Here is a 26,011-nt window from a genome sequence, read left to right on the forward strand (position 1 = left end):
GTCAGAAAATATGATTTACTTAATGTAAAAAAAATGAATTTTGTATATGTTAACATAATTAACTTGATTGTCTCACTAAGCTTTTGTAGGGTACCAATTGGACCACCTTTACTATTTTCTGGTCTGTTTACACAGATCATCTTTTTGTTTACAGATATTGATGAATGTGCGTCTGGACCTTGTGATAATGGAGGTAGCTGTACAGATGAAGTGAATGGATACACCTGCACATGTGCTCCAGGTTATAATGGAGTTCACTGTGAAATAGGTAAGATTTTGTCAATCTATTATGGGATTTATCAGCTCAAGTCAGAAAAGAAATATCAAAAGACTAATTTTCAAAATCAAATTTAGACCTTGTTTTTATACTGCTTTAAATAGTAAGTTGCATTTAAGAAAGTAAAAGAATGAAGACAGACAATGAGATGTTCGCAAGGATAAATGAACAAATACTACGGATTTTGTATTCCAACAACAGATTACCTCAGCTAAATTCGACAAAACAAACGTTTAAAATTTTTGTGTCCTCAAAGCCCTTCAATTTTGTACCTTTAATTGGCCTTATCAACTTTTTGATTCGAGCGCCACTGAGGGGTCCTTTGTAGACAAAACATGCATCAGGCGTAAGAAATTTCTATACTAGCATCTATAATGAGCGTTTGTGTTCATTGCAACTTCCCATTAAACATCTTTTGTTTTGTTTGATTTAACAGATATAAATGAATGTGCATCTGGACCATGTGAACACGGAGGTAGCTGTACTGATGAAGTGAATGGATACACCTGTACATGTGCTCCAGGTTATAATGGAGTTCACTGTGAAAGAGGTAAGTCTTTGTCATTCAGCGGGGTTTGTCAGCTGAAGTCAACCAATAAATAATGAAAGACTGATTTTCGAAATCTAAATTCAGTCCTTTTTTATATTTATTGTTGAGTTTGTTTAACCTTAGAAAGTTATAGAATGGTGAGTTATGAGGTGTGAAAGGATTTGGTGACCAAATTATTAGGATTTTCTTTTCCAGGAATAGATTACATTAGCTGCCTTTGACAAATGTTTATGATATTTGGGTCCGCAATGCTCTTCAACTTTGTACTTATTTATGCCATTGTTTCACTTTTTTATTAGAGCGCCATCGATCAGTCTTTTGCAGACAAAACGCACGTCTGACGTACACAATTTCTATGCTAGTATATATTATGAGCTTTTGTGTTGATTGCATCTTCCCATTAAACATCTTTTGTTTTGTATAATTTAACAGATATCAATGAATGTGCATCTGGACCATGTGAACACGGAGGTAGCTGTACAGATAATGTGAATGGATACACATGTGCATGTGTCCCCGGATATGACGGAGTTCACTGTGAAAGAGGTAAGTCTTTGTCATTCAGCGGGTTTTGTCAGCTCAAGTCAAACATTAAATAATGAAAGACTGACTTTCAAAATATAAAATCAGTCCTTTCTTATATATGTATCGTTCAGTTTGTTTAACTTTAGATAGTTATAGAATTGTGAGTTATGAGGTGTGAGAGGATTTGGTTTGCAAATTATCAGGATTTTCTTCCCCAGGAATAGATTACATTAGCTGCTTTTTACAAATGATTTTTGGATCCCCAATGCTCTTGAACTTTGTACTTATTCGGCCATTTTGTTACTCATTTTATTAGAAGGTCACCGATCAGTCTTTTGTAGCTGAAACGAACATCTGTCGTACACAATTTCTAAACTAATATATATGATGAGCTTTGTTGTTGATTGCGTCTTCCCATTAAACATATTTTGTTTTGTATAATTTAACAGATATCAATGAATGTGCATCTGGACCATGTGAACACGGAGGTAGCTGTACAGATAATGTGAATGGATACACATGTGCATGTGTCCCCGGATATGACGGAGTTCATTGTGAAATAAGTAAGAAGACAGTTTTTTATTAGTCTCATCGTATTATATCATTTGTAATTAAATGAGATATTCTGCTGTATGTTGTGAGAACAACACAGGTTTGCCTTTAGTTCATAGAATTTCGGTTAAGGTTACAACATATGAAATATGTTTATTCATTGATTGCAGATTGAAAAGGCAGAACCTTTTGTGGAAAGCAATGTTAATGAAACAACTAACCTTTCTTTTTTAATACCATTCAGATATAGACGAGTGTGCTCCAAAGCCATGTCAGAATGATGGTACCTGTACTGATGGAATAAACGAATACACATGCACATGTGCCGCTGGTTATACAGACAATAACTGTCAAACAAGTAAGACAAAATGGAAACATTTTATAATCCAACAGTTGTTTTCATCCCTTTGTAAAACAATAGTTAGTAATATTTGAAAATATGTGTGGTACATAACACATTGAAATATAGTGAGTTTGTAGGACGCCAATGATAATGTGTATTGTATATGTCGAAAGCATATGAACTCCACGTGAGGCTTCCTCTGTTGATAACGTCAGTCAGAAAATATGATTTACTTGCTATAACAATTTGATGTCGTTTTGAATATGTACACATAAGGAACTTGATTGTCTGACTAAGTATAAGTTTTTGTAGGGTACCAATTTGACTACCTTTACTATTTTCTGGTCTGCTTACTCAGATCATCTTTATTTACAGATATTGATGAATGTGCGTCTGGACCTTGTGATAATGGAGGTAGCTGTACAGATGAAGTGAATGGATACACATGCACATGTGCTCCAGGTTATAATGGAGTTCACTGTGAAATAGGTAAGATTTTGTGAATCCATGGGATTTGTCAGCGCAAGTCAGAAAAGAAATATCGACTGATTTTCAAAATCAAATTAAGACCTTGTTTTTATACTGCTTGAAATAGTAAGCTGCTTTTAAGAACGTTAAAGAATGAAGACAGACATTGAAATGTTCGCAAGGATAAATGAACATATACTACGAAATTTTTATTCCAACAATATACCTCAGCTAAATTCGACAAAACTTTAAGATTTTTTTGTTCTCAATGCCATTTTATTTTTTTACCTTTAATTGGCCTAATCAACGTTTTGATTCGGGCGCCACTGATGGGTCCTTTGTAGACGAAAAATGCATCTGGCGTAAAACATAACTATGCTAGCATCTATGATGAGCGTTTGTGTTGATTGCAACTTCCCATTAAACATCTTTGGTTTTGTTTAATTGAACAGATATAAATGAATGTGCATCTGGACCATGTGAACACGGAGGTAGCTGTACTGATGAAGTGAATGGATACACCTGTACATGTGCTCCCGGTTATAATGGAGTTCACTGTGAAAGAGGTAAGTCTTTGTCATTCATTGGGTTTTGTCAGCTCAAGTCAAACATTAAATAATGAAAGACTGATTTTCGAAATCTAAATTCAGTCCTTTTTTATATTTATCGTTCAGTTTGTTTAACTTTAGATAGTTATATAATGGTAAGTTATGAGGTGTGAAAAGATTTGGTGACCACATTATCAGGATTTCCGTTCCCAGAAATAGATTACATTAGTTGCCTTTGACAAATGTTTATGATATTTGGTTCCGGAATGCTCTTTAACTATGGACTTATTTGGGCATTTTTTTTAACTTTTTATTAGAGCATCACCGATCAGTCTTTTGTAGTCGAAACGCACGTCTGGCGTGCACAATTTCTACGCTAGAATATATGATGAGCTTTTTTGTTGATTGCGTCTTCCCATTAAACATCTTTTGTTTTGTATAATTTAACAGATATCAATGAATGTGCATCTGGACCATGTGAACATGGAGGTAGCTGTACAGATAATGTGAATGAATACACATGCTCATGTGTCCCCGGATATGACGGAGTTCATTGTGAAATAAGTAAGAAGACAGTTTTTTTATTGGTTTCATCTTATTCTTTCATTTGTAACTAAATGAGACAGTCTGCTATATGTTGTGAGAACAACACAGATTTGCCTTTTGTTCATAGAATTTTGGTTCAGGTTACAAAATATGAATTTGTTGATTCATTAATTGCAGATGTAAAAGGCAGAATCTTTTGATGCAAAGCATTGCTTATAAAACATTTTTTTTTCTTTCAATACCATTCAGATATAGACGAATGTGCTCCAAAGCCATGTCAGAATGGAGGTACCTGTACTGATGGAATAAACGAATACACCTGCACATGTGCCGCTGGTTATACAGACAATAACTGTCAAACAAGTAAGACAAAATGGAAACATTTTAGAATCCAACAGTTGCTTTCACACCTTTGTAAAACAATAGTAAGTAATATTTGAAAATATGTGTGGTACATAACACAATGAAATATCATGAGTTTGTAGGACAAACACTCAATATTTCTTCTCATGATAATGTGTATTGTATATGTCGAAAGCATATGAACTCAACGTGGGGCTTCCTCTGTTGAAACATCAGTCAGAAAATATGATGTACTTGCTATAAAATTTGATGTCATTTTAAATATGTACACATGCGGAACTTGATTGTCTGACTAAGTATAAGTTTTTGTAGGGTACCAATTGTACCGCCTTTACTATTTTCTGGTCTGTTTACACAGATCATCTTTTTGTTTACAGATATTGATGAATGTGCGTCTTCACCTTGTGATAATGGAGGTAGCTGTACAGATGAGGTGAATAGATACACCTGCACATGTGCTCCAGGTTATAATGGAGTTCATTGTGAAATAGGTAAGGTTTTGTGAATACATGGGATTTGTCAGCTCAAGTCAGAAAAGAAATATCAAAAGACTGATTTTCAAAATCAAATTAAGTCCTTGTTTTTATACTGCTTTAAATAGTAAGTTTCATTTAAGGAAGTAAAAGAATGAAGACAGACAATGAAATGTTCGCAAGGTTTATTGAACAAATACTACGGATTTTTGATTCCAACAATAGATTACCTCAGCTAAATTCGACAAAACTTTTAGAATTGTGTGTCCTCAATCCCCTTCAATTCTGTACCTTTTATTGGCCTTATCAACTTTTGGAAACGAGCTCCACTGATGGGTCCTTTGTAGACGAAACATGCATCTGGCGTACAAAATTATATGCTAGCATCTATGATGAGCGTTTGAGTTGATTGCAACTTTCAATAAAACATCTGTTGTTTTGTATAATTTAACAGATATAAATGAATGTGCATCTGGACCATGTGAACACGGAGGTAGCTGTACTGATGAAGTGAATGGATACACCTGTACATGTGCTCCAGGTTATAATGGAGTTCACTGTGAAAGAGGTAAGTCTTTGTCATTCAGCGGGGTTTGTCAGCTGAAGTCAACCAATAAATAATGAAAGACTGATTTTCGAAATCTAAATTCAGTCCTTTTTTATATTTATTGTTGAGTTTGTTTAACTTTAGAAAGTTATAGAATGGTGAGTTATGAGGTGTGAAAGGATTTGGTGACCAAATTATTAGGATTTTCTTTTCCAGGAATAGATTACATTAGCTGCCTTTGACAAATGTTTATGATATTTGGGTCCGCAATGCTCTTCAACTTTGTACTTATTTATGCCATTGTTTCACTTTTTTATTAGAGCGCCATCGATCAGTCTTTTGCAGACAAAACGCACGTCTGACGTACACAATTTCTATGCTAGTATATATTATGAGCTTTTGTGTTGATTGCATCTTCCCATTAAACATCTTTTGTTTTGTATAATTTAACAGATATCAATGAATGTGCATCTGGACCATGTGAACACGGAGGTAGCTGTACAGATAACGTGAATGGATACACATGTGCATGTGTCCCCGGATATGACGGAGTTCATTGTGAAATAAGTAAGAAGACAGTTTTTTTTATTAGTTTCATCCTATTCTATCATTTGTAATTAAATGAGATATTCTGCTGTATGTTGTGAGAACAACACAGATTTGCCTTGAGTTCATAGAATTTGGTGAAGGTTATAAAATATGAAATATGTTGATTCATTGATTGCAGATGTAAAGGGCAGAACCTTTTGACGCACATCATTGCTTATAAAACAACTCACTTTACTTTTTCAATACATTCAGATATAGACGAATGTGCTCCAAAGCCATGTCAGAATGGAGGTACCTGTACTGATGGAATAAACGAATACACCTGCACATGTGCCGCTGGATATACAGACAATAACTGTCAAACAAGTAAGACAAAATAGAAACATTTTAGAATCCAACAGTGGTTTTCATCCCTTTGTTAAACAATAGTAAGGAACATTTGAAAATATGTGTGGTACTTCACACATTGAAATATAGTGAGTTTGTAGGACAAAAACTCAATATTTCTTCTAATGATAATGTGTATTGTATATGTCGAAAGCATATGATCTCAACGTGAGGCTTCCTCTGTCGAAGCTTCAGTCAGAAAATATGATTTACTTGTCATAAAATTTGATGTCATTTTAAATATGTACAAATACGGAACTTGATTGTCTGACTAAGTATAAGTTTTTGTAGGTTACCAATTGTACCACCTTTACTATTTTCTGGTCTGTTTACACAGATCATCTTTTTGTTTACAGATATTGATGAATGTGCGTCTGCACCTTGTGATAATGGAGGTAGCTGTACAGATGAGGTGAATAGATACACCTGCACATGTGCTCCAGGTTATAATGGAGTTCATTGTGAAATAGGTAAGGTTTTGTGAATACATGGGATTTGTCAGCTCAAGTCAGAAAAGAAATATCAAAAGACTGATTTTCAAAATGAAATTAAGACCTTGTTTTTATACTGTTTTAAATAATAAGCTTCATTTAAGGAAGTTAAAGAATGATAACAGACAATGTGATGTTCGAAAGGATAAATGTACAAGTACTACGGATTTGTTTTATCCCAACAATAGATTACCTGAGCTAAATTCGACAAAAGAAATTTGTGTCCTGAATGCACATCAATTCTGTATTTTTTATTTGCATTATCAACTTTCTGATTCGAGCGCCAATGATGGGTCCTTTGAAGAAAAAAAATGCATCTGGCGTACAAAATTTCTATGCTAGCATCTATGATGAGCGTTTGAGTTGATTGCAACTTTCCATTAAACATCTTTTGTTTTGTATAATTTAACAGATATAAATGAATGTGCATCTGGACCATGTGAACATGGAGGTAGCTGTACTGATGAAGTGAATGGATACACCTGTACATGTGCTCCAGGTTATAATGGAGTTCACTGTGAAAGAGGTAAGTCTTTGTCATTCAGCGGGGTTTGTCAGCTGAAGTCAACCAATAAATAATGAAAGACTGATTTTCGAAATCTAAATTCAGTCCTTTTTTATATTTATTGTTCAGTTTGTTTAACTTAAGAAAGTTATAGAATGGTGAATTATGAGGTGTGAAAGGATATGGTGACCAAATTATCAGGATCTTCTTTCCCAGGAATAGATTACATTAGCTACCTTTGACAAATGTTTATGATATTTGTGTCCGCAATGCTCTTCAACTTTGTACTTATTCATGCCATTGTTTTACTTTTTTTTTATTAGAGCGCCATCGATCAGTCTTTTGCAGCCAAAACGCACGTCTGACGTACACAATTTCTATGCTAGTATATATGATGAGCTTTTGTGTTGATTGCATCTTCCCATAAAATATCTTTTGTTTTGTATAATTTAACAGATATCAATGAATGTGCATCTGGACCATGTGAACACGGAGGTAGCTGTACAGATAACGTGAATGGATACACATGTGCATGTGTCCCCGGATATGACGGAGTTCATTGTGAAATAAGTAAGAAGACAGTTTTTTTTATTAGTTTCATCCTATTCTATCATTTGTAATTAAAGGAGATATTCTGTTGTATGTTGTGAGAACAACACAGATTTGCCTTGAGTTCATAGAATTTTGGTGAAGGTTATAAAATATGAAATATGTTGATTCATTGATTGCAGTTTTAAAGGGCAGAACCTTTTGACGCACATCATTGCTTATAAAACAACTCACTTTACTTTTTCAATACATTCAGATATAGACGAATGTGCTCCAAAGCCATGTCAGAATGGAGGTACCTGTACTGATGGAATGAACGAATACACCTGCACATGTGCCGCTGGATATACAGACAATAACTGTCAAACAAGTAAGACAAAATGGAAACATTTTAGAATCCAACAGTGGTTTTCATCCCTTTGTTAAACAATAGTAAGTAACACTCGAAAATATGTGTGGTACTTCACACATTGAAATATAGTGAGTTTGTAGGACAAAAACTCAATATGTTTTATAATGATAAAGTGTATTGTATATGTCGAAAGCATATGATCTAAACGTGAGGCTTCCTCTGTCGAAGCTTCAGTCAGAAAATATGATTTACTTGTCATAAAATTTGATGTCATTTTAAATATGTACACATGCTGAACTTGATTGTCTGACTAAGGATAAGTTTTTGTAGGGTACCAATTGTACCCCCTTTACTATTTTCTGGTCTGTTTACACAGATCATCTTTTTGTTTACAGATATTGATGAATGTGCGTCTTCACCTTGTGATAATGGAGGTAGCTGTACAGATGAGGTGAATAGATACACCTGCACATGTGCTCCAGGTTATAATGGAGTTCATTGTGAAATAGGTAAGGTTTTGTGAATACATGGGATTTGTCAGCTCAAGTCAGAAAAGAAATATCAAAAGACTAATTTTCAAAATGAAATTAAGACCTTGTTTTTATACTGCTTTAAATGGTAAGTTTCATTTAAGGAAGTTAAAGAATGATAGCAGACAATGTGATGTTCGAAAGGATAAATGAACAAATACTACGGATTTTTTTTATCCCAACAATAGATTACCTGAGCTAAATTCGACAACACTTTAAAAAATTGTGTCCTGAATTGCCCATCAATTCTGTATTTTTTATTGGCCTTATCAACTTTCTGATTCGAGCGCCAATGATGGGTCCTTTGAAGACAAAAAAATGCATCTGGCATACAAAATTTCTTTGGTAGTATCTATGATGAGCGTTTGAGTTGATTGCAACTTTCCATTAAACATCTTTTGTTTTGTATAATTTAACAGATATAAATGAATGTGCATCTGGACCATGTGAACATGGAGGTAGCTGTACTGATGAAGTGAATGGATACACCTGTACATGTGCTCCAGGTTATAATGGAGTTCACTGTGAAAGAGGTAAGTCTTGGTCATTCAGCGGGGTTGGTCAGCTGAAGTCAACCAATAAATAATTAAAGACTGATTTTCGATATCTAAATTCAGTCCTTTTTTAAATTTATTGTTGAGTTTGTTTAACTTTAGAAAGTTATAGAATGGTGAATTATGAGGTGTGAAAGGATTTGGTGACCAAATTATCAGGATTTTCTTTCCGAGGAATAGATTACATTAGCTACCTTTGACAAATGTTTATGATATTTGTGTCCGCAATGCTCTTCAACTTTGTACTTATTCATGCCATTGTTTTACTGTTTTATTAGAGCGCCATCGATCAATCTTTTGCAGCCAAAACGCACGGCACGTCTGACGTACACAATTTCTATGCTAGTATATATGATGAGCTTTTGTGTTGATTGCTTTTTTTCATAAAATATCTTTTGTTTTGTATAATTTAACAGATATCAATGAATGTGCATCTGGACCATGTGAACACGGAGGTAGCTGTACAGATAACGTGAATGGATACACATGTGCATGTGTCCCCGGATATGACGGAGTTCATTGTGAAATAAGTAAGAAGACAGTTTTTTTTATTAGTTACATCCTATTCTATCATTTGTAATTAAATGAGATATTCTGCTGTATATTGTGAGAACAACAAAGATTTGCCTTGAGTTCATAGAATTTGGAGAAGGTTATAAAATATGAAATATGTTGATTCATTGATTGCAGATGTAAAGGGCAGAACCTTTTGACGCACATCATTGCTTATAAAACAACTCACTTTACTTTTTCAATACATTCAGATATAGACGAATGTGCTCCAAAGCCATGTCAGAATGGAGGTACCTGTACTGATGGAATAAACGAATACACCTGCACATGTGCCGCTGGATATACAGACAATAACTGTCAAACAAGTAAGACAAAATGGAAACATTTTAGAATCCAACAGTGGTTTTCATCCCATTGTTAAACAAAAGTAAGGAACATTTGAAAATATGTGTGGTACTTCACACATTGAAATATAGTGAGTTTGTAGGACAAAAACTCAATATAACTTCTAATGATAAAGTGTATTGTATATGTCGAAAGCATATGATCTCAACGTGACGCTTCCTCTGTCGAAGCTTCAGTCAGAAAATATGATTTACTTGCTTTAAAATTTGATGTCATTTTAAATATGTACACATACGGAACTTGATTGTCTGACTAAGTATAAGTTTTTGTAGGGTACCAATTGTACCACCTTTACTATTTTCTGGTCTGTTTACACATATCATCTTTTTGTTTACAGATATTGATGAATGTGCGTCTGCACCTTGTGATAATGGAGCTAGCTGTACAGATGAGGTGAATGGATACACATGCACATGTGCTCCAGGTTATAATGGAGTTCATTGTGAAATAGGTAAGGTTTTGTGAATACATTGGATTTGTCAACTCAAGTCAGAAAAGAAATATCAAAAGACTAATTTTCAAAATGAAATTAAGACCTTGTTTTTATACTGCTTTAAATAGTAAGTTTCATTTAAGGAAGTTAGAGAATGATAACAGACAATGTGATGTTCGTAAGGATAAATGAACAAATACTACGGATTTATTTTATCCCAGCAATAGATTAACTGAGCTAAATTCGACAAAAGAAATTTGTGTCCTGAATGCCCATCAATTCTGTATTTTTTATTGGCCTTATCAACTTTCTGATTCGAGCGCCAATGATGGGTCTTTTGAAGACAAAAAATGCATCTGGCGTACAAAATTTCTATGCTAGTATCTATGATGAGCGTTTGAGTTGATTGCAACTTTCCATTAAACATCTTTTGTTTTGTATAATTTATCAGATATAAATGAATGTGCATCTGGACCATGTGAACACGGAGGTAGCTGTACTGATGAAGTGAATGGATACACCTGCACATGTGCTCCAGGTTATAATGGAGTTCACTGTGAAAAAGGTAAGTCTTTGTCATTCAGCGGGGTTTGTCAGCTGAAGTCAACCAATAAATAATTAAAGACTTATTTCCGAAATCTAAATTCAGTCCTTTTTTATATTTATTGTTGAGTTTGTTTAACTTTAGAAAGTTATAGATTGGTGAGTTATGAGGTGTGAAAGGATTTGGTGACCAAATTATCAGGATTTTCTTTCCCAGGAATAGATTACATTAGCTGCCTTTGACAAATGTTTATGATATTTGGGTCCGCAATGCTCTTCAACTTTGTACTTATTTATGCCATTGTTTCACTTTTTTATTAGAGCGCCATCGATCAGTCTTCTGCAGACAAAACGCACGTCTGACATACACAATTTCTATGCTAGTATATATTGTGAGCTTTTGTGTTGATTGCATCTTCCCATTAAACATCTTTTGTTTTGTATAATTTAACAGATATCAATGAATGTGCATCTGGACCATGTGAACACGGAGGTAGCTGTACAGATAACGTGAATGGATACACATGTGCATGTGTCCCCGGATATGACGGAGTTCATTGTGAAATAAGTAAGAAGACAGTTTTTTTTATTAGTTTCATCCTATTCTATCATTTGTAATTAAATGATATATTCTGCTGTATGTTGTAAGAACAACACAGATTTGCCTTGAGTTCATAGAATTTGGAGAAGGTTATAAAATATGAAATATGTTGATTCATTGATTGCAGATGTAAAGGGCAGAACCTTTTGACGCACATCATTGCTTATAAAACAACTCACTTTACTTTTTCAATACATTCAGATATAGACGAATGTGCTCCAAAGCCATGTCAGAATGGAGGTACCTGTACTGATGGAATAAACGAATACACCTGCACATGTGTCGCTGGATATACAGACAATAACTGTCAAACAAGTAAGACAAAATGGAAATATTTTAGAATCCAACAGTGGTTTTCATCCCTTTGTTAAACAATAGTAAGGAACATTTGAAAATATGTGTGGTACTTCACACATTGAAATATAGTGAGTTTGTAGGACAAAAACTCAATATGTCTTTTTATGATAAAGTGTATTGTATATGTCGAAAGAATATGATCTCAACGTGAGGCTTCCTCTGTGGAAGCTTCAGTCAGAAAATATGATTTACTTGCTATAAATTTTGATGTCATTTTAAATATGTACACATACGGAACTTGATTGTCTGACTAAGTATAAGTTTTTGTAGGGTACCAATTGTACCACCTTTACTATTTTCTGGTCTGTTTACAAATATCATCTTTTTGTTTACAGATATTGATGAATGTGCGTCTGCACCTTGTGATAATGGAGCTAGCTGTACAGATGAGGTGAATGGATACACCTGCACATGTGCTCCAGGTTATAATGGAGTTCATTGCGAAATAGGTTAGGTTTTGTAAATACATTGGATTTGTCAGCTCAAGTCAGAAAAGAAATATCAAAAGACTAATTTTAAAAATGAAATTAAGACCTTGTTTTTATACTGCTTTAAATAGTAAGTTTCATTTAAGGAAGTAAAAGAATGATAACAGACAATGTGATGTTCGTAAGGATAAATGAACAATTACTACGGATTTTTTTTATCCCAACAATAGATTACCTGAGCTAAATTCGACAAAAGAAATTTGTGTCCTGAATGCCAATCAATTCTGTATTTTTTATTGGCCTTTAACTTTCTGATTCGAGCGCCAATGATGGGTCCTTTGAAGACAAAAAATGCATCTGGCGTACAAAATTTCTATGCTAGCATCTATGATGAGCGTTTGAGTTGATTGCAGTTTTCCATTAAACATCTTTTGTTTTGTATAATTTAACAGATATAAATGAATGTGCATCTGGACCATGTGAACATGGAAGTAGCTGTACTGATGAAGTGAATGGATACACCTGTACATGTGCTCCAGGTTATAATGGAGTTCACTGTGAAAGAGGTAAGTCTTTGTCATTCAGCGGGGTTTGTCAGCTGAAGTCAACCAATAAATAATTAAAGACTGATTTTCGATATCTAAATTCAGTCCTTTTTTATATTTATTGATGAGTTTGTTTAACTTTAGAAAGTTATAGAATGGTGAGTAATGAGGTGTGAAAGGATTTAGTGACCAAATTATCAGGATTTTCTTTCCCAGGAATAGATTACATTAGCTGCCTTTGACAAATGTTTATGATATTTGGGTCCGCAATGCTCTTCATCTTTGTACTTATTTATGCCATTGTTTCACTTTTTTATTAGAGCGCCATCGATCAGTCTTTTGCAGACAAAACGCACGGCTGACGTACACAATTTCTATGCTAGTATATATGATGAGCTTTTGTGTTGATTGCATCTTCCCCTTAAACATCTTTTGTTTTGTATAATTTAACAGATATCAATGAATGTGCATCTGGACCATGTGAACACGGAGGTAGCTGTACAGATATTGTGAATGGATACACATGTGCATGTGTCCCCGGATATGACGGAGTTCATTGTGAAATAAGTAAGAAGACAGTTTTTTTTATTAGTTTCATCCTATTCTATCATTTGTAATTAAATGCGATATTCTGCTGTATGTTGTGAAAACAACACAGATTTGCCTTGAGTTCATAGAATTTTGGTGAAGGTTATAAAATATGAAATATGTTGATTCATTGATTGCAGATGTAAAGGGCAGAACCTTTTGACGCACATCATTGCTTATAAAACAACCCACTTTAGCTAGCTATAAAACCAGGTTCAATCCACCATTTTCTACATTAGAAAATGCCTGTACCAAGTCAGGAATATGACAGTTGTTATCCATTCGTTTGATGTGTTTGGACTTTTGATTTTGCCTTTTGATTTTGGATTTTCCTTTTTGAATTTTCCTCGGAATTCGTTTTTTTTGTGTTTCTACTTTTTACTTTTTCAATACATTCAGATATAGACGAATGTGCTCCAAAGCCATGTCAGAATGGAGGTACCTGTACTGATGGAATAAACGAATACACCTGCACATGTGCCGCTGGATATACAGACAATAACTGTCAAACAAGTAAGACAAAATGGAAACATTTTAGAATCCAACAGTGGTTTTCATCCCTTTGTTAAACAATAGTAAGGAACATTTGAAAATATGTGTGGTACTTCACACATTGAAATATAGTGAGTTTGTAGGACAAAAACTCAATATTTCTTCTAATGATAATGTGTATTGTATATGTCGGAAGCATATGATCTCAACGTGAGGCTTCCTCTGTCGAAGCTTCAGTCAGGAAATATGATTTACTTGCTATAAAATTTGATGTCATTTTAAATATGTACAAATACGGAACTTGATTGTCTGACTAAGTATAAGTTTTTGTAGGGTACCAATTGTACCACCTTTACTATTTTCTGGTCTGTTTACACAGATCATCTTTTTGTTTACAGATATTGATGAATGTGCGTCTGCACCTTGTGATAATGGAGCTAGCTGTACAGATGAAGTGAATGGATACACCTGCACATGTGCTCCAGGTTATAATGGAGTTCATTGTGAAATAGGTAAGGTTTTGTGAATACATGGGATTTGTCAGCTCAAGTCGGAAAAGAAATATCAAAAGACTGATTAAAATAAAATTAAGACCTTGTTTTTATTCTGTTTTAAATAATAAGTTTCATTTAAGGAAGTTAAAGAATGATAACAGACAATGTGATGTTCGTAAGGATAAATGTACAAATACTACGGATTTGTTTTATCCCAACAATAGATTACCTGAGCTAAATTCGACAAAAGAAATTTGTGTCCTGAATGCCCATCAATTCTGTAATTTTATTGGCCTTATCAACTTTCTGATTCGAGCGCCAATGATGGGTCCTTTGAAGACAAAAAATGCATCTGGCGTACAAAATTTCTAAGCTAGCATCTATGATGAGCGTTTGAGTTGATTGCAACTTTCCATTAAACATCTTTTGTTTTGTATAATTGAACAGATATAAATGAATGTGCATCTGGACCATGTGAACATGGAGGTAGCTGTACTGATGAAGTGAATGGATACACCTGTACATGTGCTCCAGGTTATAATGGAGTTCACTGTGAAAGAGGTAAGTCTTTGTCATTCAGCTGGGTTTGTCAGCTGAAGTCAACCAATAAATAATGAAAGACTGATTTTCGAAATCTAAATTCAGTCCTTTTTTATATTTATTGTTCAGTTTGTTTAACTTTAGAAAGTTATAGAATGGTGAATTATGAGGTGTGAACGGATTTAGTGACCAAATTATCAGGATTTTGTTCCAGGAATAGATTACATTAGCTATCTTTGACAAATGTTTATGATATTTGTGTCTGCAATGCTCTTCAACTTTATACTTGTTCATGCCATTGTTTTACTGTTTTATTAGAGCGCCATCGATCAATCTTTTGCAGCCAAAACGCACGTCTGACGTACACAATTTCTATGCTAGTATATATGATGAGCTTTTGTGTTGATTGCTTTTTTCCATAAAATATCTTTTGTTTTGTATAATTTAACAGATATCAATGAATGTGCATCTGGACCATGTGAACACGGAGGTAGCTGTACAGATAACGTGAATGGATACACATGTGCATGTGTCCCCGGATATGACGGAGTTCATTGTGAAATAAGTAAGAAGACAGTTTTTTTTATTAGTTTCATCCTATTCTATCATTTGTAATTAAATGAGATATTCTGCTGTATGTTGTGAGAACAACACAGATTTGCCTTGAGTTCATAGAATTTTGGTGAAGGTTATAAAATATGAAATATGTTGATTCATTGATTGCAGATGTAAAGGGCAGAACCTTTTGACGCACATCATTGCTTATAAAACAACTCACTTTACTTTTTCAATACATTCAGATATAGACGAATGTGCTCCAAAGCCATGTCAGAATGGAGGTACCTGTACTGATGGAATAAACGAATACACCTGCACATGTGCCGCTGGATATACAGACAATAACTGTCAAACAAGTAAGACAAAATGGAAACATTTTAGAATCCAACAGTGGTTTTCATCCCTTTATTAAACAATAGTAAGTAACATTTGAAAATATGTGTGGTACTTCACACATTGAAATATAGTGAGTTTGTAGGACAAAAACTCAATATGTCTTCTAATGATAAAGTGTATTGTATATGTCGAAAGCATATGATCTCAACGTGAGGCTTCCTCTGTCGAAGATGCAGTCAGAAAATATGATTTACTTTTCATAAAATTTTATGTCATTTTAAATATGTACACATGCTGAAATTGATTGTCTGACTAAGTATAAGTTTTTGTAGGGTACCAATTGTACCACCCATACTATTTTCTGGTCTGTTTACACATATCATCTTTTTGTTTACAGATATTGATGAATGTGCGTCTGCACCTTGTGATAATGGAGGTAGCTGTACGGATGAGGTGAATGGATACACCTGCACATGTGCTCCAGGTTATAATGGAGTTCATTGTGAAATAGGTAAGGTTTTGTCAATCCATGGGGTTTGTCAGCTCAAGTCAGAAAAGAAATATCAAAAGACTGATTTTCAAAATGAAATTAAAACCTTGTTTTTATACTGCTTTAAATAATAAGTTTCATTTCAGGGAGTTAAAGAATGATAACAGACAATGTGATGTTCGTAAGGATAAATGTACAAATACTACGGATTTGTTTTATCCCAACAATAGATTACCTGAGCTAAATTTGACAAAAATAATTTGTGTCCTGAATGCCCATCAATTCTGTATTTTTTATTGGCCTTTAACTTTCTGATTCGAGCGCCAATGATGGGTCCTTTGAAGACAAAAAATGCATCTGGCGTACAAAATTTCTATGCTAGCATCTATGATGAGCGTTTGAGTTGATTGCAACTTTCCATTAAACATCTTTTGTTTTGTATAATTTAACAGATATAAATGAATGTGCATCTGGACCATGTGAACATGGAGGTAGCTGTACTGATGAAGTGAATGGATACACCTGTACATGTGCTCCAGGTTATAATGGAGTTCACTGTGAAAGAGGTAAGTCTTTGTCATTCAGCGGGGTTTGTCAGCTGAAGTCAACCAATAAATAATTAAAGACTGATTTTCGAAATCTAAATTCAGTCCTTTTTTATATTTATTGTTCAGTTTGTTTAACTTTAGAAAGTAATAGAATGGTGAGTTATGAGGTGTGAAAGGATTTGGTGACCAAATTATCAGGATTTTCTTTCCCAGGTATAGATTACATTAGCTATCTTTGACAAATGTTTATGATATTTGTGTCTGCAATGCTCTTCAACTTTGTACTTGTTCATGCCATTGTTTTACTTTTTTTATTAGAGCGCCATCGATCAGTCTTTTGCAGCCAAAACGCACGTCTGACGTACACAATTTCTATGAGGTATATATGATGAGCTTTTGTGTTGATTGCATCTTCCCATAAAATATCTTTTGTTTTGTATAATTTAACAGATATCAATGAATGTGCATCTGGACCATGTGAACACGGAGGTAGCTGTACAGATAACGTGAATGGATACACATGTGCATGTGTCCCCGGATATGACGGAGTTCATTGTGAAATAAGTAAGAAGACAGTTTTTTTTATTAGTTTCATCCTATTCTATCATTTGTAATTAAATGAGATATTCTGCTGTATGTTGTGAGAACAACACAGATTTGCCTTGAGTTCATAGAATTTTGGTGAAGGTTATAAAATATGAAATATGTTGATTCATTGATTGCAGATGTAAAGGGCAGAACCTTTTGACGCACATCATTGCTTATAAAACAACTCACTTTACTTTTTCAATACATTCAGATATAGACGAATGTGCTCCAAAGCCATGTCAGAATGGAGGTACCTGTACTGATGGAATAAACGAATACACCTGCACATGTGCCGCTGGATATACAGACAATAACTGTCAAACAAGTAAGACAAAATGGAAACATTTTAGAATCCAACAGTGGTTTTCATCCCTTTGTTAAACAATAGTAAGTAACATTTGAAAAACATGTGTGGTACTTCACACATTGAAATAAAGTGAGTTTGTAGGTCAAAATCTCAATATTTCTTTTAATGATAATGTGTATTGTATATGTCGAAAGCATATGATCTCAACGTGAGGCTTCCTCTGTCGAAGCTTCAGTCAGAAAATATAATTTACTTGCTATAAAATTTGATGTCATTTTAAATATGTACACATACGGAACTTGATTGTCTGACTAAGTATAAGTTTTTGTAGGGTACCAATTGTACCACCTTTACTATTTTCTGGTCTGTTTACACATATCATCTTTTTGTTTACAGATATTGATGAATGTGCGTCTGCACCTTGTGATAATGGAGGTAGCTGTACAGATGAGGTGAATGGATACACCTGCACATGTGCTCCAGGTTATAATGGAGTTCATTGTGAAATAGGTAAGGTTTTGTCAATCCATGGGGTTTGTCAGCTCAAGTCAGAAAAGAAATATCAAAAGACTGATTTTCAAAATGAAATTGAAACCTTGTTTTTATACTGCTTTAAATAATAAGTTTCATTTAAGGGAGTTAAAGAATGATAACAGACAATGTGATGTTCGTAAGGATAAATGTACAAATACTACGGATTTGTTTTATCCCAACAATAGATTACCTGAGCTAAATTCGACAAAAAAAATTTGTGTCCTGAATGCCCATCAATTCTGTATTCTTTATTGGCCTTTAACTTTCTGATTCGAGCGCCAATGATGGGTCCTTTGAAGACAAAAAATGCATCTGGCGTACAAAATTTCTATGCTAGCATCTATGATGAGCGTTTGAGTTGATTGCAACTTTCCATTAAACATCTTTTGTTTTGTATAATTTAACAGATATAAATGAATGTGCATCTGGACCATGTGAACATGGAGGTAGCTGTACAGATGAGGTGAATGGATACACCTGCACATGTGCTCCAGGTTATAATGGAGTTCATTGTGAAATAGGTAAGGTTTTGTCAATCCATGGGGTTTGTCAGCTCAAGTCAGAAAAGAAATATCAAAAGACTGATTTTCAAAATGAAATTAAGACCTTGTTTTTCAACTGCTTTAAATAGTAAGTTTCATTTAAGGGAGTTAAAGAATGATAACAGACAATGTGATGTTCGTAAGGATAAATGTACAAATACTACGGATTTTTTTTATCCCAACAAAAGATTACCTGAGCTAAATTCGACAAAACTTTAAGAAATTTGTGTCCTGAATGCCCATCAATTCTGTATTTTTTATTGGCTTTATCAACTTTCTGATTCGAGTGCAATGATGGGTCCTTTGAAGACAAAAAATGCATCTGGCGTACAAAATTTCTATGCTTGCATCTATGATGAGCGTTTGAGTTGATTGCAACTTTCTATAAACATTTTTTATTTTGTATAATTTAACAGACATAAATGAATGTGCATCTGGACCATGTGAACATGGAGGTAGCTGTACTGATGAAGTGAATGGATACACCTGTACATGTGCTCCAGGTTATAATGGAGTTCACTGTGAAAGAGGTAAGTCTTTGTCATTCAGCGTGGTTTGTCAGCTGAAGTCAACCAATAAATAATAGAAGACTGATTTTCGAAATCTAAATTCAGTCCTTTTTATACTATGTATTTATCCTTCTTTTTGTTTAACTTAAGAAATTAAAAAAAATGTAGAGTTATAAGGTGTGAAAGCATTCGGTGACCAAATTTACAGGATTTTCTTTCCCAGGAAAAGATTACATTAGCTACTTTTGACAAATGTTTATGATTTTTGGGTCTGCAATGCTCTTTAACTTTGAACTTTATTTTGCCATTTTTTTATTTTTTATTCAAGCGTCACCAATCAGTCTTTCAGAGCCAAAACGCACGTCTGTCGTACACAACTTCGATGCTATTATATATTATGAGCTTTTTTTGTTGAATGAATCTTCCCATAAAAGATTTTTTTATTTAAATTTAACAGATATCAATGAATGTGCATCTGGCCCATGTGGAAACGGAGGTAGTTGTACAGATAATGTGAATGGATACACATGTGAATGTGTCCCCGGATATGACGGAGTTCATTGTGAAATAAGTAAGAAGACAGTTGTTTTATTAGTGTCATCTCATGCTATCATTTGTAATTAAATGAGATATTCTGCTATATAATCTCAGAACATCACAGATTAGCCTTAAATTCATAGAATTTTGGTTGAGGTTACAACATATGAAATATGTTGGTTCATTGATGAAGCAGGTGTTAAGGGCAGAACGTTTTGATGCAAAAGGTTGCATATGAAACAACTAACTTATCTTTTCCAATCACATTCAGATATTGACGAATGTGCTCCAAAGCCATGTCAGAATTGAGGTACCTGTACTGATGGAATAAAATATTACACCTGCACATGTGCCGCTGGGTACTAGTATTATAATAACTGTCACAAAACTGGAACATTTAAGATTCCAGCAGGGTTCCTCCGGTTCCCCATGTAAAACGAAATTAATTAGTATTTGAAAATATTTGTGTAAAATACCATATTGAGTAATAGTGAGTTTCTTTAAAAACCTCAAAATAGCTGCTTATTATGTGTATATGATATAACGGACGCATATAAACTCAACGTGAGGCTTCTCCGTAGAACTGCCAGTTAGATATTATGATTTATTGATGTGAAAACTTATTGTCATATTGAATGTGTACACATAATGAACTTGGTTGTCTGACTTGGTACACGTTTTCAAAGGTACATATCGAAACACCTTTACCAATTTCAATGGTCTGTTAACATACATTATATTGTTGTTTACAGATATTGATGAATGTGCGTCTGCACCTTGTAATAATGAAGGTAGCTGTACTGATGAAGTAAATGGATACACCTGCACATGTGCTCCAGGTTATAATGGAGTTCACTGTGAAATAGGTAATATTTTGCTAATCCGTGGTATTTGTCGGCACAAATCAAAAATTAAAATTAGGAAAGACTGATTTTCCAAATCTGATTTAGTCCTGATTCAATAATTTTTACTTCATGATGTTAAATAATGATAATAAACAACGTTCAAGAAGTTTTAGTTACCAACTACTTATGATTTGCTATTCCAGGAATGTAGATTTCTTTTGTTTTATATGGCAAATCTTTAGAAAAAATAATTGGATCATCAATGCTCTTAAACTATCAGAATTTTTCCTCCATTTCCCCTTTTTGATTTGAGTGTGATTGATAAGTTTTTGCTATCAATAACGCGCGTCTGGTGTTCAACATGTCAATTCTTGTATATATGATGAGCTTATTTTTTATTGCTCCTTTCAATTAAACATGTTTCGTTTTGTATGATTTAACAGATATAAACGAATGTGCATCTACACCATGTGAACACGGAGGTAGCTGTACAGATAATGTGAATGGATACACGTGTTCGTGTGTTCCCGGATATGACGGAGTTCATTGTGAAATAAGTAAGAAGACAGTTATCTATTAGTGTCACCTTATCTTATCATTTGTAATGAAAGAAGATATTCTGTTATATGTTCTGAGTACATCACAGATTTGCCATTTGCTCATAGAAGTTCGGTTAAAGTTAAAAAATCTGAAATAAAGTGATTCATTGATTGAGGTAGAAAAGGGCAAAACGGTCACATTTTAAATTTTAATAGGGTTTTTAACTCAGTTTGAAACGAAATGGTGTAATATTTGGGAATTAATTCAAATTGGTATATGTAAGACAGTGTCCCTTATTTTGATTTCTAACCTTCAATTAAACTTAAAAAGCAGAAAATTGATTGGAAAATTATGTTCTAGTGCTCATATTTGCATTGTGATTTTGCCGTTTCAACACATTATTTAAACGTCGGTGTTTGAATGACTATATTATGCTAACTAATAGATAACAAATTCTGAAATATCTTGTTAGGTGATTATGAGTTTTAACATGAAGACGTCACACTAGTTTTGAGAATATTAAATGTTAAACTTTTGGGTTTCAGAGAAAATACAATAAGTGCTATTTTATTTTCATTCAATTATGATAAAATAAACCACATCGAACCTTGGACGATTTAGTGTAGTCGAAATTTTCAATATTCGGATGACCCTATTTTCACCTCTAGATTTTTTTATACAGATTTGTATGTTTTCTTTGTCCTTTGTTAATAGGTTGTAATGCTAATATACGTGTTTTATTTCAATTTTGTATATATCATTGTTACATTGGAAGACATTCAAATTAGTTAGTAAACATTTACATTTAAAAAGAACGGTACTTCGGTACTCGCCACAACCTTAAACAACGTAACTTACCACTTGTAAATGAACGATAAATTTTCAGACATTGACGAGTGTGCACACATTCCCTGTAAAAATGGAGGGAGTTGTACGAATGGAATAAATGAATATAGTTGCGCATGTGTTCCCGGGTATGATGGGAGTGACCGTGAAATAAATGAGAATAAAATTAATATAAATGATAATAGCGTAATGATGCATTGGCGAAACTAATCTAAATTTTTGTAGCCCATATTTATCAGCAAATAGTTTTGTTTTTATTAATGACAATCATGCTTTAGCTTTGGTAATGAATATAGATAGAACGTGCATATTAACAATAAGAAGAACAAAACCTAAAAGAATTAAGTAAGAAATTGAGATCATTATTATACCTCAGTACGTTTTTTCTATATAAAAATAATGAAATAGTTGTGCTATTTCATTCCACAGAACCATTTGCCAGTCAATAGCTTCAAAGACTATTGCCCCGGTTAATAGTTCCATAATCATCTTTCCTGTACTTTTTCATGCTTATTTTTCATTGGACAATAATGATGTCATTGACTACTCTGCTTGGTTACGTATGATTTGTAACGCCAAACTCACCTTTATGTTGTAAAAGGTGGAGTCTGTTTGTGTTGATTGTAATTTTACTTACGAGAAGCAATTATAAAAGAGAAAGAAAATCTCCAATGAAATGTTTTTAAAAGATCTAAAATATAGTAACTTATTCATAATATGGATTCGCTCTCCGTATATCAAAAGTGAATTAAATATGCGTTTGTCGTAATTTAGATAGAATTTATTATAAGCACGGAAAGTTAAACACAAGTATTTCTAGTCTTTTTTGAAATTAATGAAATATTTATAAATACAAAACGAATTATAAAAAAAATTACAGTTCACCGTGTGCATGTATAAAAGTTATGTAACATTTTTCTTTTCAATCAGATGATATATTTACACTTTTAAAAAATTAGTTATTAGGTATATAAAACACTTAATGGCTGTTTTGTTCAGTATAATAAAACACCTAATGACTGGGTGTACGGATAATAACAAGTTTGTTGTCCCTTCGCATACCAAATATTGCTCTCGGCTTTGCCTCGAGCAATAGTTGGTATCTCAGGGACAACAAACTTGCTATTACCCTCACACCCAGTCAATAGGTGTATAATATACATTTTGGGAGGAAGGTCACAAATGGTATTCATAAAATGCTTAAGTTCATGTGCCAATCAATAGGCTACTTTCTACAAATTTTTGACAATGATAAGAACGTTCGCAAGTGAGTTTTAATGACAGTTTTTGAATCTTGTTTATCATTTCCCCCCTTTAACATGAATCATGTTGCTTAAAATTAATGTTCAATGGTAAGCAGTGTCTGGCAAAGTATCTAACTATAACTATTTAAACTAAGTGTTTGACAGGAAAAAAAGACCAACAATCAGAGTATAACAATTTACATAAAACATCATTATATTTTGTTCATATTATTGCAGATATTAACGAGTGTGAATCTGATCCTTGTAATAATGGTGGTACCTGTAATGATGAAGTTAATGGGTACAGTTGTGAATGTGCTCCAGGATATACGGACGACACCTGCCAAACAGGTAAGACTATATTTAAATGTTACATCGTTATCCGATCATTTGTCACATACGTTTGATATTGTCTCATTGATAAAAAAAAATAACGTGAACGGTCTATTTTGAATTTCAATTTTGCATTTGAAATATTCCCAACGATCTATCAAATAAATATTAAAACAAACTTGATATTTGTAGATATTGACGAATGTGCACCGTTACCATGTGAGAATGATGGGAGCTGTGAAGACAGAGTAAATGGATACCATTGTTCATGTGTTGGTCAATTTTATGGAGAAAATTGTCAAAACCGTAAGTAAACTTTAAATTACAGTAACTCTGCAAAATCAGGCAGCTAGCCAATAACAATACAAGACAAGTCACAGTTGTGTTCACATTATCAGTTTAACAGTACTTGAAGATATTCATATTAGATATTTACAAAAAACCGGTTTTTTTCTAAAGTGAACATTGATTGGTTAAATATTTCTCAGTGTGTTTGAATTTGTTTGATAGCCTTTTGGTCATGACTGTTTGTCTCTAATATTTAATTAACTGTACATTTGTATTCAGATATCGCAGATCAAATTTATTCGTTCTTTGTGTAATCATACGTTTTTTGATTGAGTTAAGTCTGCTAATTGATATTTTATCGTATGTTTTTATATGTTGTGATGTTATGCTATTGTTTCAGAAAAAAGGAGAAGGTTTGGGCCCATTAAAACGTTTAATCCCGCTGCAAATGTTTGCACCTGTCCTAAGTCAGGAAGCTGATGTACAGTAGTTGTCGTTTGTTTATGTAATATATACGTGTTTCTCGTTTCTCGTTTTGTTTATATAGATTAGACCGTTGGTTTTCCCGTTTGAATGGTTTTACACTAGTAATTTTGGGGCCCTTTATAGCTTGTTGTTCGGTGTGAGCCAAGGCTCCGTGTTGAAGGCCGTACTTTAACCTATAATGGTTTAATTTTTAAATTGTTATTTGGATGGAGAGTTGTCTCATTGGCACTCACACCACATCTTCCTATATCTATTTGTTTTAAATAAACCGACACGCTGAATTCCAAATGTTTCATGCTATTTAACAGGCTAAAATATAAATTCAGCATCATGATATGGTACCCTTTAGTTACCCGTACACGCCATTGCGACTTAGGATCGACCTGTCTTTAATCTTAATCCTCAATACTGTATGCCTTGGAAAAATCAGGAACAACTCAGGATATACTCAAGGGAAACCGGCTACCTCGAGAACGCAAGTCCAGTAGTCTATATGAAAAAATGCGCGTAAACGTTAACAAAATTGAGTAACCTTTCAAAAAGGTGAATCAAAAATGCAGAGTTTTGATTTAATGTTTATTGTAGATGATGGTGGATGGTCTATATGGAGTGAGTTTTCGGTATGTTCGACAACTTGTGGTAGTGGTATACAGATTTCAACGAGAGATTGTTCCAGCCCAGAACCAATTGGTGGTGGTAAAAACTGTGAAGGAGAACAATACAAGACTCAAACATGTTCTAATGAAGCAGATTGTGCAGGTTTGGAAATATTCTTTTTTAAAGTTTAATCTTTTATCAAATGATGGAAATTGTAAATACACAAGTTCATAATTGCAAATCAACTCATCGTAGATACCAGGATTTGCATTTTATATTAACGCCAGACGTGCGTTTCGTCTACAAAAGACTCATCAGTGACGTTCGAATCGAAAAATGTTAAAAAGACAAAATAAAGTACGAAGCTGAAGAGCATTGAGAACCAAAAATTCGGAAAGGTAGAAAAGCCTTAGTATTTTAAAAATTAAAAGTTTTGTTAACAGTTAGTTTAAGTATAGTTTTCAACATATCAATAATATGTTAAATAACAACAACACTTAATTATGCTCTTCAACTTCGTACTAGTTCTTGATTTTACTTTAGAACTGTTTTCATCTGAGCGTCACTGGTTAGTCTTGTGTGGACGAAACGCGCGTCTTGCGTATTAAATTCTAAACCTGGTACCTGTTTTTAGCTATTACTCGTGTGCTTCTTTGTTCTTTGTGTTCTCCCATTTATTTATATTGTAGTCCTGTCATGTAATGTTGTCATTTAAATGTTATATTTAACAATGCAATAAAAGCGGGAGGTTTGGTATGCCACAAAACGATGTTCAACCCACAATTTTTTGTTCTAAAATGTCCTGTACCAAGTCTGGACAATGGCCATTGTTATA

General features: G+C 33.7%; 1 protein-coding gene across 1 annotated transcript in view; it reads left to right on the forward strand.

Annotated features, from left to right (window-relative positions):
* LOC134688106 (neurogenic locus notch homolog protein 1-like) overlaps positions 1-25,367 on the forward strand; it is a 47,539-nt gene extending 22,172 nt beyond the window's left edge. Inside the window, exons 10-54 of the mRNA XM_063548576.1 lie at positions 155-268; positions 714-827; positions 1,260-1,373; positions 1,802-1,915; positions 2,623-2,736; positions 3,168-3,281; positions 3,714-3,827; positions 4,059-4,172; positions 4,550-4,663; positions 5,100-5,213; positions 5,646-5,759; positions 5,994-6,107; positions 6,485-6,598; positions 7,032-7,145; positions 7,581-7,694; positions 7,930-8,043; positions 8,421-8,534; positions 8,975-9,088; positions 9,526-9,639; positions 9,874-9,987; positions 10,365-10,478; positions 10,912-11,025; positions 11,458-11,571; positions 11,806-11,919; positions 12,297-12,410; positions 12,842-12,955; positions 13,388-13,501; positions 13,922-14,035; positions 14,413-14,526; positions 14,956-15,069; positions 15,500-15,613; positions 15,849-15,962; positions 16,340-16,453; positions 16,885-16,998; positions 17,431-17,544; positions 17,780-17,893; positions 18,272-18,385; positions 18,817-18,930; positions 19,368-19,481; positions 19,918-20,031; positions 20,750-20,863; positions 21,286-21,399; positions 23,710-23,823; positions 23,998-24,111; positions 25,165-25,367. Of these exons, the coding sequence (XP_063404646.1) occupies positions 155-268; positions 714-827; positions 1,260-1,373; positions 1,802-1,915; positions 2,623-2,736; positions 3,168-3,281; positions 3,714-3,827; positions 4,059-4,172; positions 4,550-4,663; positions 5,100-5,213; positions 5,646-5,759; positions 5,994-6,107; positions 6,485-6,598; positions 7,032-7,145; positions 7,581-7,694; positions 7,930-8,043; positions 8,421-8,534; positions 8,975-9,088; positions 9,526-9,639; positions 9,874-9,987; positions 10,365-10,478; positions 10,912-11,025; positions 11,458-11,571; positions 11,806-11,919; positions 12,297-12,410; positions 12,842-12,955; positions 13,388-13,501; positions 13,922-14,035; positions 14,413-14,526; positions 14,956-15,069; positions 15,500-15,613; positions 15,849-15,962; positions 16,340-16,453; positions 16,885-16,998; positions 17,431-17,544; positions 17,780-17,893; positions 18,272-18,385; positions 18,817-18,930; positions 19,368-19,481; positions 19,918-20,031; positions 20,750-20,863; positions 21,286-21,399; positions 23,710-23,823; positions 23,998-24,111; positions 25,165-25,367 (5,219 nt within the window). The remainder of the gene's footprint in view (positions 1-154; positions 269-713; positions 828-1,259; positions 1,374-1,801; positions 1,916-2,622; positions 2,737-3,167; positions 3,282-3,713; positions 3,828-4,058; positions 4,173-4,549; positions 4,664-5,099; positions 5,214-5,645; positions 5,760-5,993; positions 6,108-6,484; positions 6,599-7,031; positions 7,146-7,580; positions 7,695-7,929; positions 8,044-8,420; positions 8,535-8,974; positions 9,089-9,525; positions 9,640-9,873; positions 9,988-10,364; positions 10,479-10,911; positions 11,026-11,457; positions 11,572-11,805; positions 11,920-12,296; positions 12,411-12,841; positions 12,956-13,387; positions 13,502-13,921; positions 14,036-14,412; positions 14,527-14,955; positions 15,070-15,499; positions 15,614-15,848; positions 15,963-16,339; positions 16,454-16,884; positions 16,999-17,430; positions 17,545-17,779; positions 17,894-18,271; positions 18,386-18,816; positions 18,931-19,367; positions 19,482-19,917; positions 20,032-20,749; positions 20,864-21,285; positions 21,400-23,709; positions 23,824-23,997; positions 24,112-25,164) is intronic.
* The last annotated feature ends 644 nt before the right edge of the window (positions 25,368-26,011 follow it).

This window comes from Mytilus trossulus, chromosome 10, assembly GCF_036588685.1.
Source record: "Mytilus trossulus isolate FHL-02 chromosome 10, PNRI_Mtr1.1.1.hap1, whole genome shotgun sequence".
In the NCBI taxonomy this organism is placed as follows: domain Eukaryota; kingdom Metazoa; phylum Mollusca; class Bivalvia; order Mytilida; family Mytilidae; genus Mytilus; species Mytilus trossulus.